Source organism: Mesoplodon densirostris, chromosome 11, assembly GCF_025265405.1.
Source record: "Mesoplodon densirostris isolate mMesDen1 chromosome 11, mMesDen1 primary haplotype, whole genome shotgun sequence".
Classification (NCBI taxonomy): Eukaryota; Metazoa; Chordata; class Mammalia; order Artiodactyla; family Ziphiidae; genus Mesoplodon; species Mesoplodon densirostris.
The window spans coordinates 99022931-99039192 of NC_082671.1; the positions used below are offsets into that span (position 1 = coordinate 99022931).

The following is a 16262-nucleotide window of genomic DNA, read 5'->3' on the forward strand; positions in this document are numbered from 1 at the left end:
AGGTTTCCTTTTGGGAGAACTGAAGCCTACTTTAAATCCATTCATTCATTTATTCAAATTGAAATATAGTTGACGTACAATATTACGTTAGTTTCAGGTGTACTACATAGTGATTTGACACTTGCATACATTATGAAATAAGCACCACAATAAGTCTAGCAACCCTCTGTCCACATACAAAGTTATTACAATGTTATTGACCATATTCCTTATGCTGTATATTAAATCGCCTAGGCTTATTTACTTTATAACTGGAGGTTTGTATCTCTTAATCCCTATCACCTATTTCACCCCTCCCCACTGGCAATCACCCATTTGTTCTCTATTATCTATGAATCTATTTTTGTTTTGTTTTGTTTTTTTGTTTTGTTTTTTAGATTCCATATATGAGATCATACAGTATTTGTCTTTTCTTTGTCTGACATATTTCACCTGGCGTAATTCCTTCTAGATCCACCCATGTTGTTGCAAATGGTCATATTTCATTTTTTATGGCTGTGTAGTATTCCATTGTATATATACCACATCTTCTTTATCCATTCATCTATAGATGGGCACTTAGGTTGTTTCCATTTCATGGCTATTGTAAATAATGCTACAATGAACATAGGGGTGCATATTTCTTTTTGAGTTAGTATTTCTGTTTTCTTCAGGTAAATACTCAAAAGTGAAATTTCTGGACCATATGCTATTTCTAGTTTTTTGAGGAAACTCCATACTATTTTCAATAGTGGCTGTACCAGTTTACAAACCCACAAACAGTGCAGGAGGGTTGCCTTTTCTCCACACCCTCACCAACACTTGTTATTTTTGTCTTTTTGATGACAGCCTTTCTGACAGGTGTGAGGTGGTATGTCATTGTGGTTTTGATTTATATTCCTCTGATGGTTAGTGATATTGAGCACTTTTTTTTCATGTGTCTGTTGGTCACCTGTATGTCTTCTGTGGGAAAATGTCTATTTAGATCCTCTACATGTTTTTTAATTGGGTTGTTTGTTTTTTGATGTTGAGTTATATGAGTATTTTGGATATTTTGGATATTAACCCCTTAGCAGACATATATTTTGCAAACATCTTCTCCCATTCACTAAGATGCTTTTCCATTTTGTTGATAGTTTCCTTTGCTGTGCAAAAGCTTTTTAGTTTCATTTAGTCCCATTTGTTTATTTTTGCTTTTATTTTCCTTGCCTGAGGAGACATATTCAAAAAAATATTGCTAAGACTGATGTCAAAAAAGCATACTGCCTATACCTTCGTCTAATTTTATGGTTTCATGGCTTACATTTAAGTCTTTAGTTGTTTTGAGTTTATTTTTGTATATGGTTTAAGAAAGTAGTCCAGTTTGATTCTTTTGCATGCCGCTGTCCAGTTTTACCAACACCATTTATTGAAGAGGCTTTCTTTCCCCAAATACATCTTGCTTCCTGTCATAGGTTAATTGACCATATAAGTGTGGTTTTATTTCTGGGCTCTTTATTCTGTTCTGTTGATCTATGTGTCTGTTTTTGTGCCAGTAGCATACTATTCTGATTACTATAGCTTTGTAGTATAGTTTGAAATCAGGGAAGGTGATACCTCCAGCTTTCTTTTTCTTTCTCAAAATTACTTTGGCTATTTGAGGTCTTTTGTGTTTCCATACAAATTTTAGAATTATTTGTTCTAGTTCTGTAAAAAATTCCTTTGGTACTTTGATAGGGTTAGCATTGAATCTCTAGATTATTTTGGGTAAATGATAATTTTAACAATATTAATTCTTCCAATCCATGAGCATGGCTTGTTTCCATTTGTTTTTGTCATCTTCAATTTCTCTTATCAATGTCTTATAGTTTTCCAAGTACAAGTCTTTTACTTCTTTGGTTAGATTTATTCCTAGGTATTTTGTTATTTTTGATACAGTTGTAAATGGGATTGTTTTCTTAATTTCTCTTTCTGGTAGTTTGTTATTAGTGTACAGAAACACAACAAATTTATGTATATTAATTTTGTACCCTGCAACTCTACCAAATTCATTTATTAGTTCTAATAGATTTTGGTGGTGTCTTTAGGATTTCTATGTATAGTATTATGTCATCTGCAAACAGTGACAGTTTTACTTGTTCCTTTCCAATTTGGACAACTTTATCTCTTTTTCTTGTCTGACTGCTGTGCCTAGGACCTCTGATACTATGCTGAATAAAGGTGGTGAGAGTGGGTGTCCTTGTTTTTTTCCTGAGCTTAGAGGAAATCCTTTAGCTTTTCACTATTGAGTATGATGTTGGCTGTGGTTTTCTCATATGTGGTCTTTATTATATTGAGGTATGCTCCCTCTGTACCCACTTTATTGAGAGACTTTTATCATAAGTGGATGCTGAATTTTGTCAGAAACTTTTTTTGCACCTATTGAGATGATTTCTATTCTTCAATTTGCTAATGTGGTTTATCACACTGACTGATTGGCAGATACTGAACCATCATTGGCACCCCTGGGATAAATCGCACTTCATCATGACATATGATCCTTTTAATGTGTTGCTGAATTCAGTTTACTAATGTTTCGTTGAGGACTTTTGTTATCTATGTTCCTCAGTGGTACTGGCCTGTAATTTTCTTTTCTTTGGTGTCTTGCTCTGGTTTTTGTTATGAGGGCACACTCCTCTCTAGTCACCAGAGCTGCATGCTCCAGGAGTGCCCCCTATGTAGGCTGTGAGCACGCTTCTGTTGTGGCAGCGCCAACTACTGTGGGTGCACTGGTAGGCAGGGCTGGCCCCTGGCCTGGTTGGCTGCAATTCCGCAGTGACTAGGGGCCCCTGGAGGGTGGGGTAGGCTTTCTGCATGGCTGTCTGCACAGCCTGGAGGGCTTTCAGCTGGTGCTGACCCACTGGAGGGCAGAGAAGCCCCTGGAACTAATAGGCTGGTGGGAGGATCCCAAAACAGTCTTTTGCCAGCGCCTGTGTTACTGCAGTAGAATAAGCTCCCCAAAATGGATGCTTCCAGCATCTCCATCCCCAGGGCGAGTCTCAGTTGCCTCCTGCCTCTCCAGTGGTCTCTCCAAGACCAGCAAGTGGTTCTGACACAGTGACCTTTCAAACTACTTCCTCTGCCCTGGGACTTGGAGCATAGGAGAATTTGTGCACGCCCTTTAAGAGCAGAGTCTCTGTTTCCTATAGCCCTCCAGTTCTCCCAAACATATGCCCTGCTGGGTTTCAAAGCCAGAAGTTCTGAGGACTCATCTTCCTGGTACAGGACTTTTAGGCTGGGGAGGACAAGGTGGAGCTGGACCCCTCACTTCTTAGGAAGGACTTCTACAACTGTGATACACATCCTGTTTATAGGTCACTGGCCACAGGGTGTGGGTCCTGACTATCCCGCATCTTTGTCCTTCCTACACATCTTGGTGTTGCTCCTTCTTTATGACTTCTGCTGTGGGATATCTTTTCTGCTAGTGTTCAGGTCATTCTCATAGATGGTTTCCCTGGAAGTAACTGTAATTTTGGTATGTCTGTTGGAGGAGCTGAGTTCAAGGTCTTCCTACTCCACCTTCTTGACCCCCACCCTTGCTTTAAATTTAGACCAGGATAAAAACAGAAGTTGCTGAAGTGGGAGACCTAACTATAGGTTACACTTACATTCGTTTTATTCTTACAAAATTATTTTGTGGACTTCCCTGGTGGTGCAGTGGTTAAGAATCCACCTGACAATGCAGGGGACACAGGTTCAATCCCTGGCCCGGGAAGATCCCACATGCCATGGAGCAACCAAGCCCGTGAGCCACAACTACTGAGCCCACGTGCCACAACTACTGAAGCCCACATGCCTAGAGCCCGTGCTCCGCAACAAGAGAAGCCACCGCAATGAGAAGCCCACGCACCGCCATGAAGAGTAGCCCCCGCTCGCCGCAACTAGAGAAAAGCCCGCGCGCAGCAACGAAGTCCCAACACAGCCAAAAATAAATAAATAAATGAATTTTAAAAAAGTATTTTGTGCTGAAAAGGAAAAGAAAGAAGTGAATGCAAAAAACTGGACTGTTATTTGAGTGTTGGAAAATATTGTTTGAAGTGTACTACTTACAGCAGTAATCAGGTGTTCTCCATGGAATGCAAATGTCAAACTTGTTACATAGAGCCACATATGCAGAAAGGGCATCACATTCATAGTTCCAAAAATAGGTATAGTTGATCCACATCTTTTCACAAAAGTCTTGTGGTGAAACCTAGAGATACATTGTGCCTTGGGATAAGTTATGTTGTTTTATTTCTCTGAAGGCCCTAAGCTAGACTAAACTATTTGGAGAATCAAAAGGTAGCAAGTTAATATTCATTAGAGTTCCTCTTTGACCTTAGATTTTCAAAGCTTCATAATATTAGATGTCACTTCTGAATTTATAATTTTTTAAACACACAGTTTTAGATAAGATAAATATTGTCTGTACTGATCTACATAAACCTATCTTATAAAGATGGAAAAGAAACAGAGTATGTGGACCTAGCAAAAACCTATTTCTGATATTACATTTTGGGTTACAGTCATGTTTTCTATATACTGAATAAGACTTTGATCTATTACAGATAAAACTGGAGGCTCCTAAAGCTTTCTGTAATGATACATGGCACTGCCCATTAAATGAGGTTATAAATGCTTCTCAAAAAATCGTGTACTAATATTGAACATTAGTCAAATAATTTGTCATGCCTCAACTTAATTAGAAACTCATTTTTTCTACAGATTATGTTTCATTTTGATCTAGAGATACCTGAAATCTAAATAATTTAACTTGTAACAACATTCACTCCAATTTTTCTCTGCTCATTTATTCAGTAAACATACTAAGCATCTACATTCAATGTTAAATGTGGACACAGGTCAAAGTGTCAGATAAAAATACTTAATATTTTTCATATCCTACCATTTTTTCTTCAAGGTCCATATCTATAAACACTAAGATATTACTTTCTTTTTAGTCTCCTCTGTTGAATCTCCTCAGTTTCCAACCATTTCACTTTTCATGGAATACTTGCTATGACCATCAAGAGCCCCCTACTTGTCAAATCCATGGAACACCTTGATATTCTAAACCCTTGCCAAACTCTCAAAGGCATATGATGCCATGCATGGCCCCTGTGTCTTAAAACCCTCTCCCCTGACTTTGAGAGCACCACACTCTGGTGCCTTTCCATCTGTTCATTGCTGTCTCCTCTTCCTGCTTCATTCTGAGTATTTGTCTAGACCCCTTCCTTGATCGCCCTGTCTACTCACTACAAACACTCTTCGTGGGCTCACCCATTCCCACAGTTTCTACCGCCATCTTGGGCATTTACATCTTCACCTTGGTTTCTTCATAAGTTAAATAGAGTTAATAATAAATGTACTACTTCTTAAGATTGCTGTGAGCTAATATATGGAAAGTATAAAGAGCAGACTCTGGCACATCATACATGAGTTACTGTTATTTTTAAAAACTCCGTATACTAATAACTCCCCAAACTTGACCTCTGGCTTCAACTGGTCTCCTCTGAGATCTAGAATAGCTTCAAATTTTTTCTGGGTATTTTAGCCTTGAAGTCCCACATGACTTAATTTTTCCAATATAAAAAAAAAATTGTAGGGCTTCCCTGGTGGCACAGTGGTTGAGAGTCCACCTGCCAATGCAGGGGACACGGGTTCGTGCCCCGGTCCAGGAAGATCCCACATGCCGTGGAGCGGCTGGGCCCGTGAGCCATGGCCGCTGAGCCTGCACGTCCGGAGCCTGTGCTCCGCAACGGGAGAGGCCACAACAGTGAGAGGCCCGCGTACCGCAGGAAAAAAAAAAAAAGAAAAAAAGAAAAAAAAATTGTAACCCTTCTGTACTGAACCCACAAAAGGTGATTCTCCTGTATCCTCCATTCATCCACTCATTTATGCATCCTTTCACAGTTTATTGAGCACCTAACTACATATCAGGCACCGTACTATTCATGAGGAATGTAAAGGTGACTAAAACAGACCTGCCCTCTGCCTTGTGGATCTCATAGTTAAAGCCTATGTGTTGAATCAAGAGGAGTCACCATGCTAAAATAGATCAGAGGAGGGAAGTATTCTAGCTTAGGACACTCCAAGCATAAAATCCCATTTGCAGGAAAAACCTTGAAATAGTGCAACAGTTGAAAGGAGACTGGAATGCCTGGAGCTTAGCCAGTAAGAAAAGTTTAGCACAAGAGGAAGCTGGAAAAGTAGGCAGGCCAAAGCATAGAGGAAATTATAAGCCCTGATAAATTTAGAGCGTATTCTAAGGGTAAGTGAAAGACACTGAAGGATTTTAGGTAGAGAAATAATCCAGTCGTGTTTCCATTTTCAAAAGATCATCTGCCTGCTATGTGGAGATTTGCAAATGAGGATGAAGATTAGAAGCAGAAAAACGAAATGTCAAGCATTCCTTTCTTTTGCCGTCAAATTCACTGGGAGGAACCTCAGGGAAAGCTGGAGCTATCACAGACTAAATGGTACCCTGTGTTGCCTCACCATGCCTTGTATAGTCAAGCTGAAAAGTTTCCTGATGTAATCAACCTTCTAAGTTCCCAGTTAAAAATGCAATTTTTGAAAGTCCTTATGCTTTAAAAAGACAGATTACAATGACACTCAAATGAGTTAAAAAGTATTTGCTACTTTTTTCATTTTTATATGCATGCATTTTAAAATGTAAACATTTAAAACTTACTTTGTTGCAAATCTCTGAGTAAAACTGAAGCTCCAGAAAGATACACCATTTTTATCCCATGACTTCATATCGTTAGGCTTTTCCCTCAGAGAACTCATAGAGGGCAGGCTGAGAATTATGGCGTCTACACTTGATGGTCGAACACAGAAAGTCCTAGAGTGAACTCCTTCTGCTTTGACAATTCACTCACTCTCCTTCCCAGACTTCGCCCCTCTGTAAGTCTTGCACTAAGCTATTTCAGTGTTTTCCTAACATGGCCTTTTCCAGCAACCCTGCTCTTGTCATACTGTTTTCTTGGCCTAGGTCTCCCTTCCTCCGTCTTCTCTCCTGGCAAACTCATCCTTCTAAATAATTAAGATGTCTGAAACCCTGAGAGGTCTTCTCCCGACTTGGGCTCCTATGCATCTCCATACTGTATATTGTGATTAATCTGTTCACAGACTTGCCTTCCTTCTAGATTCTTTGAGAGCAAGGAGAGGGTCTTACTCATCTTTGTATCATAGGAGTTTAACACAGTGCCTAGTAGGTACTTGATCTCAATAATTTTTCATTTAATGATACACGAAGTGCTGTATTTGTCTGTCTTTTGTCTCTAACAACAGATCTTTTTTTAACGATGCAGATTATTTAGAGTATCTACTAGTCACCTAAAGTCAGAAAGTTAGAGACTAATAAAGAACAATTAAATTGAATATATGACAGATTCTATTACAAGTATGCACCTAAGAGGCCAGGAATTGATTAAAGCCTCACTGTCTTGGTTTCTATACTGGGTTATCAAATGGCATTCATCTCTTTCTCCTAGAGGCATTTATTCATGGGACAACATTTCATTTTTCTTGAAAGCTGTAGATATAGTTCAGAAAAAAAACATGGGGGGGAAAAGATAATTATCCTTCCTGTTCTATAAGTCAATAAACAGTAAATGATTTTGAATTCCAAAGCATACAGAGAGGAGGTTTGGGGATAAACTATTCTCAGTAGAAGAACATCATGGCAAGAACAATAATTTATTGGCTTTTACTCTCAACATGTCTAACATAACAGTTCTGATTTATGGTTGCTTTCAACTTACTTCATTATGGCATGGGATGAAAACTCTTCTATTTAATAACTCAATGCAGTGACTGCAGTCATGCTCAGTACAATTTCTAAAAGGCCTTCTCGTTGTTACTACAAATGACTTCTCAATCTCCCAGCTCTCAATAAATAATTCTATATCTTCCATATTCGTAATGATTGTGCCATTTTGCATCCTTAGATCATCATCTGGATCTTCATTGCAAATTCCTAAAAAGACGTGTGACATTTAGAAGGAAAATTTTTTTCACTTAAACCAAATATAGGCAGCAGAAATAAATCAACTCAATAACTGATTTAAAATGAATAAATTATTTACTAAATCAGGCGTCAAATTTATGTCCTTTGACTTTAACGTTGATGGATTTTTTTTAATTATGTGTCTGATTCTTTGATAAAATAGTGTAGAACCATCTTAACCAGATAAGAAAGAAATTATAATCCTAGAAGTCAAGATATGTGAAAAGGTCATAGAAGAAAGAGGAGATTGATTCTGTCCTTACACTCTTCCACTATTAGCACTATCTCATAATTTAAGAACTAGTTCTTAAATCTGACAGGGTATTCCCCAGAATAGGAGACATTTCGTGATTGCCTCCTAAGCATCTATTCCCCCAGGAAAACCCTGCCTGAAAACATTAAATTTTTCTCTTCAGGAACTATCTCTGCCCCATTACCTAGCACATGACGCCGCTCCAGCAGAGGGCCCTGGTAGGCATAAAGGTAAGCCTTACTCCTTTTCATTAACAACTGTTACAGGTAATCCAGGCATAAACCAGTCAGCTTGTGGCAGTCACTTAGACACATAGATTTGTTCAACATTAGAACAACCATTGTTAAGCTCAGGATTTGACCTGGGGAATTCTAGGACATAGACAATCTCTCTTCCTTGCAATGACATGGCCGATGGATGGCTGCGATGCTGTGACCTGCTATAGCCTCTAGCTTCCTTCAGGGAAGCCAAACTGAGGACAGAGCTTACTTTTTATCTAGTGAGTGAAAAGCCAAGGGAAGTACAGAGAAATGGGCCTAGGACCCTAATCCTACCTTACCTGAATCCCACCCTACTTTAAGACATAACTTTTTCTTAATTCCCAAGGCTCCTAGCTATAAAAGATACGAGTGAAACATTTTTTTCAAGTATCAAACCTTAATCCTCAGGTAGTTATAACAAGATCAATAAAGGTTTCTGCTGCCATAGTTACCCCACACTTGTGAATATACAGGAGACTGAGTACAGTGCAAATAAATCAATAAAACTCAAGCTAAGCGAACTATACTGTAAAGTAGCTACGTTTAAAGTCTAAACTCTTCTGGGAAGAGGTGCTGGTAGTAAAAATATGTTTTCATTGCAACTCCAGCCACCACTCCTGCAGACTTCACAGTGCTATGTAGAACAAGTTGTCAGTATAGACCTCCCATTCTGGTGTCCATACTCAGTTTGGGTCACGCTCTTGTCCACTACAACTCAATCAGCCAGCACCCTGCTTTCCTTTTAACAAACCACCGCTCTCCCATCGTGGAGGTCAGGACATTTAGGGGGTGACCCTTGTTAGCAAAAAGGTGACCCTAGCCCCTTCTCTATAGTGACCAGTTAAGAATCCAGTGAGCAGAGTGTCTCCATAAAAGCTGACAGTAGAGGAAAAAAACCAAACAAACATGAAAATCAAGCAGAAGTTATAGCACACAGAAGTGATAAATCAGAAGCAAAAATATGCATTCCCCAAATCCCTGAGTTATTACTCAATCATATCTATTGGGTTATTATGTATATCCAATACCATGTATATCCAATAACTATTTCCATAATGATAACCTAAGTCACCATAGAAGTCTGTGCTATGTTTAGCATGCTCTAGACAGGCAAGGAAATTGTAAACCATTTTAGCCAAACTTTCCACTAAATGCTTTACATTTTTGAAGAAGAAATTTGGGTATTTCACATAATTTGTTGAGAGCAAGGACTTGGTCTATTTGTTTTGAGTTGTCAGCACCAAGCATAATGCCAGACACTCAGAAGCTGATCCATTAACTTTTACTCAATTAATATTTAGTGAGTTTAAAATAGATGTATTTGTACTAAGCTAATATTTATTGACTGTATTAAGCAATGTGTTAAGTGTTTTACGTTAACTTTCACATTCAATTCTAACAACAATTTTGAAGGCAGATTTTACTATTCCCCTTTTAAAGATAAGGAAACTGATGTTCACTTAAACATTTGTAAAGGGGATAGCTCTGGCAGACACCAGAGCCAGAATTGTTCTTTTTATTTTGTTATGTACCTAGAGATTTTTCTAATTTGTTTCCTTTGGCTTATCACTATGTATCTATGTAACATATTATGATAAGAAAGTGTAAGATGTACCTTTACACTTAGGTTACACTTATGGAACCTATGTGTAAAGGTACATCTAGGCTTTACACTTCATAAGAAAACTGGGACTAATATTCAGAACATTGTGTTCCCTGTATATAACTTTCAAGATGACTTAACTAAGTTTTCTTTGATTTCAAACTTAAAAAAATAAGAAACAAAGTTATTTAAGTCTTTAATCATTCTATGCCTCATTTTTATCACTTATAAATTAACACTAGTGCCTACTTATTGAGGCTACTGTTAGAATTAAATGAGTTAAAGTATGTAAAATAATGCCTGACACTTCATTAATGCTTAATAAAGATGAGCTCGTAGGAATACAAACAGTATTGTAGAAACAGTGGTAAGCATATATTTCCATAAAATACCCAAGTTGAACTGTTATTTCTTGCTTCTAAGTCCATTTATGGAAAGACGTTGCTTCCTTCAGTATATTCACATGGGGACCTGAAAGTTAACATCACTTCTCCAACCCAAAAAACGGGGCAAGAGGGTTCAAGACGGTGAAATGTGAACAGAAAAAAAAAAGAAGAAATAGAGATTTGAAAAGCAGTGCTCACCACAAAGTCCTTCTGTGTCAGATGACAAGTTAAATTGAGAGCCAAAATGAATGTCTACAATCCCTGTAAGATGAGCCCACTTTATGATTAGTCCAGCTGGAGTAGTAATCACATACATTGAACCAGAATCCTCTATGGACAGATCTTGATTTGCAAAAGGCAAAGGTACAGCAATAGAATCCACTTCTACCTAAAATTACATAATGCATTTACACCTATTAGAACAATGTTTATGTTTTAATATACACTCATAAAAATTAGGAAAATTCAGATTATTCCATTTCTTCTGATTTAATGTAAACTATTTTTTTTTTTTTTCTTTTTGCGGTATGCGGGCCTCTCACTGTTGTGGCCTCTCCCGTTGCGGAGCACAGGCTCCGGATGCGCAGGCCCAGCGGCCATGGCTCACGGGCCCAGCCGCTCCGCGGCATATGGGATCCTCCCAGACCGGGGCACGAACCCGTATCCCCTGCATCGGCAGGCGGACTCTCAACCACTGCACCACCAGGGAGGCCCAATGTAAACTATTTTTAAATGCTAAAAAATCTATTTCTCTGCTGCTGCCACAGTTTCTCACAACTCCTAAATTCTTTTATTGTTCTTTTGCTGTCTTGCTATAGTCAATACTTGTTCTAACCTCATGGCCCTTTATTTTCTTCAAAACCTAACTTTCTTCTAAGTTATATATGCTTTTTAATGTTTCCCCCAATATATGTTGATTATACCATTACCTCCTAATATAAATTAAAGATAATAAAGTTTTTTTCAGGATGTTTTCTTTAATCTGGGTCCTCTATTTGATCTTCTAAATCAGTGTTTGTTTAACTATAATGTTCATAATAACCATCTGTGAAGCTTGGTAAAGATTAAGATTACCAGAAATTCTACTTCTAAGGTTTGGATTGGATCCTAGATCTTATATTTTTAACACGCTTTCTTGGTAATACTAATATAAGGAATCCAAGGATTTTTACTTTGAAAACTGTGCTTTAAATAACAATGATGACATGGAACCATGAGCTGTAACTAGCAGTAAATTTCTCAGAGTTCTGTCTGACTAACCATCCAATTTCTCATCTTTATATCTTCCTCCTCTTGCCACCCTCAAGCTGAAATAGCCTTCTTTGCCTGGTTAATTTCTACTCATTCTTTAAGATTTATCTTAGGTGTCACCTCCTCCAAAAATATCCACCTGACCCTCCTATAAACTGCATTTTTCAATGACCTGTATCTCTGTTTCCATGATATCTTGGTCATCACTCTATTACTATAGCTCCTACTGCCTTTTAATTGGCAGATAATTACATTTATGCACCCCCCACACAACTGCAAGTTACTTGAGATCAGGACCTGTGTCATTTTATCACATAAACTCATTAAATGATTTTTTAAGTTAATAAGTTTTCAACTGAATACATGACCAGCCATCAGTTCAGCTGAGGCCAAAAATAAGCCCTTCCAACCAAACGTTCACAACAACAGCACGGACCAGTTTTGAGTTTAATTTCCCACCCACTTCTTGTTAATATACCAACCTCATTAAAATCAAAGGTATATATAGAAATTCTCATGTCCAAAAAAGTAACACATTCATATATTTTAAGTTTGACTTAAAATTAAACTTTCTGATATCTTACTGCATTTTAGGCTTGCTTTAACACTTTTCCAGTCCAGAATGTATGGCCTGTGCTAACAGAATTATTTCCAGAAAGCATATAACATCTCAGCCATTTTGAGCAAAATCTTTATACATTATTTTTTTATAGTTTTGAGCGACCATGTAGATCTGAGTGAAGCATCCAGCTTATAACTCACTCCTATTTGGTAAATATAATTCCTTTGGATAAAGGTTTTTCCTATAAAATCAAATGGCTCCTTTCCAACTTTTTAATGGTGCATTGCTCTTCTTCAGTTCATTTCAATAAATTTAAATATTCCTTCATTTTTTTAAGCTCTCACTTAATTAATGGCGTCAACATTTCAAAACTACTCTTACCATCTGTTTTTCTCTCAGTAGTCTTCATTCGGGTGTTCTTGGCTGCTACCCTTTGCAACATTATGATCCTCTCTTTCACATCATTTCCACTTTGTCTAATTTGAAACACTAAACATTAGCTCTGACACTAAGAAGACTGGCCACTCATATTATCCAAGAGAGCTTTAGCATGTTTAACATGGCTGTTTCAGTTAACCTCAAAAGGGGAGAAACATTTGCCACAGTTGGCATGTTATGGTAGGAGACATATAATAGTATGAAACACATTTTAAACTGTCCATGAAAAGAATGATTAGACATCATAGCAATGAAAGTCCACTGATATGTTTAATTTCCCCTCTTTTTGGAAATAACTGTGCTTATATAATTTCTCAATTTCATCCATTATGAGGACATGCTTTAACTTTGTGTTCCTACCTTTCTTGCTGCCCGATTGACAAGTACTTTATGTAGAGATGTGGTCAAATTTAACTTGTTAAAACAAAGTCCAGAGATTCTTCCAGAGGAAGCCTTAATTTGAAAGAAAATTGAAATTCATGGAGTTAAACATAATTTTAGCAATAAACATAAGGAATTCACTAGACATTTTGCAGATACTCACTAGCTTTTTAAATGAGTTTCCATTCTGAAAGAAAAAACATTTTAAAAAAATACATTACTTGACTTTTAAACACATTATTTGGATTAATACTATATGCCTCTAAATATATTCACATGAAACACGTTTTGTTTTAAGTACCAGAAGATAAATCTCAGTGAGTTGTTGAGTCCTTTCTTACTCTGGGAATACCTAATGTTGCAACATACTTTCGCTACTAGATTTATGAAGAAATGACAGAAGAATAGATTATGACTTACCTGATTCATGGAACATTTTTCAATATGAGCAACTATAACTTCCCCAGGAATTCTTACTAAGATATAAGAAGCCATACTATACAATGCTGCATTATTTCCATCAAATGTAATAATGCTGAGTTCTGACAACATGGAACACCGACCTAAAAAGTGGTAGAGAGTAGATTTAGTCTATTAACTAATTATTTGTATTACAGTAATAACTGCTCCTTTAAAAACATCTTTTAAATTAGTCTCCTTATGTTTGACAAAAAGCAACTCTAAAAGTTACTGGGAATCAAAATCATAAATCAAATGAAGAAAGTTCAACAATAACTTTGTCTTGATGAGGTGATTGCTTCAAAAAAAATAATAATCTCCCCCGATTAAAAATTTATTGCCATGTAAGGAATGCAGACTTACACGGACATTCCCACTCAGGGCAGCAAATATCGCTGTTCACTTGAACAGGTCTTCCCCGGAAACCACAGTCAGGCATTTCTATGTCCTTTGGGCAATTAAGAGACCAGTTGTACAACTTCCATTCCATATTAAGACATATATATTGGGTACAATTATAAACAGGATCAAATTGTTGAGGCTGTTAATAAAAAAGAAAATTAATGCATATTTTTCCATTTTCAACTAATGTTTTAAATTAATTTTTAAATTTCCCATTCACATTGCTTATAGTGTACATTTCCTAAATACAAAAGCTTTTGAAAGATGAACAATTAAAATTTCACTACAGCTTTTTGTTGAGGTATCCTCTCTGAAATACTCAGTATGAACTTCATTTAAACTTTACCTTAATATTGATTTGATTATCAGAATTGCCCAGATACCCAACTTCTGAGCAAACTGAAGTCTTGTCCTAAATTGTCTAGATTAGTGCTTTACAAGCAGACTTATACAGTGGCAGTCAACCTTTCATATTATGTTGTATAAAGCTAGTATATGATTAAGACTTCTGTTAATGTCAGCTTAAAAAAATTACAACTTAATATTATCCAAATATTTCATTAAAAATCAAATGTGATATCAGTTTGACAGCACCTGGATAGAATCATAAATTACTTTTTATATATAGCTCACAGACTTCTAGATAAATAAATAAAAAATAAATAAGTGGTAGATTTTTTAATAAATTACATTCTATATAAATTATAGTAATAACTATAGCAATGATAAATAATATAACACTTATTATGCTCCAGACATTGTTCTAATTAGTCCATTTTATTCCCACAAAAACACCCTCTGAGGTAGGAGCTAATATTTTTCCCTATCTCATAGATAGAAAATCAGGTTTAAGGTCAAATTTACTTGCCCTGAGTTTCATAGCTAGTAAATAGTAGAGTCAGAACTTAAATTCAGGCATTGTTGCCCTGAAAACCAGTGCTCTTAACCACTACTCTATACTGAATCTCAGGGGATGGAGGAAGAAAAATTAACATCTATTTAGCACCTATTATATATCATGCACTAATAAAGTAGCTTTTTTCATTTAATTCTCCCTAAATTTCATGGGTCAGTTTCTATCATTCCAGTGTTATACATGATAAAAAAAAACAAGGATAAGAGAGGGTAAACAGTTTTCTAAATAGTGAGACTATTAAGAGAGGACTTCTCAATTTAAAAGCCAAAAGTAGGCAAATAGTCAAGTTGAGTCTTGCAAAATTTTCTGTGTATAAGTTGTATCAACTCCCAGAAAATGAAAGGAGATAGAAGAAAACTACAACACCTAAACCACCTAAAGAATCTATACCTTCCACTCTACTGAAAGAATCTTTAACAAGGTCACCAATGAACTCCACATTGCTAAATTCAATGATCAATTCTCAGACCTCATCTAGCTGACCTGTTAACATATTTAGTATAGCTTATTACTCCATCTTCCTTAATATTTTCTTTCCTTGGCTTCCAGATCACCTACAATCTCCTCCATTTTCTCCTATTTCAGTGGTTAATATCCTTTGCATGTTTGTCATTGTTTCTCAATCTGTTGAAGCTGTAGTGACCCTTCTCTCTTCCCTGTCTTCACTCAATCCCTTTGTGATCTCATCTAATCCCACAATTTTAAATACCCTTTATCCACTGAGAATTACAAAAATTTCATCTTAACTTGACCTCTACCCTAAACTCCACTTGTGTTCACCAGATCTGTGTACCCATAGCTTTTTGATGGCTAAGAGGAATCTTAACCTTTACGTGGCAAAACTGAACTCCTGACGATACCCACCTCAGACCTTCACTTCCCACAATTTCCCCATCCTGATTAACGCCAACTTTATCCTTCAGTTGTTCAAGGCAAAACTCTTAGAATCCTTAATGCCTCTTTTTCATTCACACCTCACATCTAATTCTTCAGAAATTTCTGTAGCCTCTACCTTCAGAGTAGATGCAGAACCCAGACATGTCTCACCATCTCCAATGCTATCACCTGGTCCAGATCACCATCAATCTCTTGCCTAAATTCCTGCAATAGCCTCCTAACTGGTTCTATTGTCTCTTTACACCCTACTCTCAACACAGCAGCTAAAATGATCCTGAAACAGATCAGATGATATAATTCCTCTGCTCAGAAATCTCCCTTTTCTCTTCCTGTGTCATTTAGAATGAAAGCCACAGTCTTCGCAATCACCCACAAGGCCCTACATAATCTAGTTTATTTCCTACTATTTCCTACTATTATTACATAATCTAATCTATTTCCTACTATTTTACCCCTTGCTACCC

At 36.9% G+C, this 16262-nt stretch overlaps 1 protein-coding gene across 1 annotated transcript in view; it reads right to left on the reverse strand.

Moving 5' to 3' along the window:
* The window catches only part of OTOGL (otogelin like), a 153278-nt gene that overhangs the window by 21065 nt on the left and 115951 nt on the right, over positions 1-16262 (reverse strand). Inside the window, exons 38-44 of the mRNA XM_060114241.1 lie at positions 13947-14124; positions 13545-13687; positions 13288-13311; positions 13104-13196; positions 10691-10880; positions 7746-7960; positions 4048-4189 (exon numbers count right to left, since the gene is read on the reverse strand). Coding sequence (XP_059970224.1) covers positions 4048-4189; positions 7746-7960; positions 10691-10880; positions 13104-13196; positions 13288-13311; positions 13545-13687; positions 13947-14124 — 985 coding nt within the window. The remainder of the gene's footprint in view (positions 1-4047; positions 4190-7745; positions 7961-10690; positions 10881-13103; positions 13197-13287; positions 13312-13544; positions 13688-13946; positions 14125-16262) is intronic.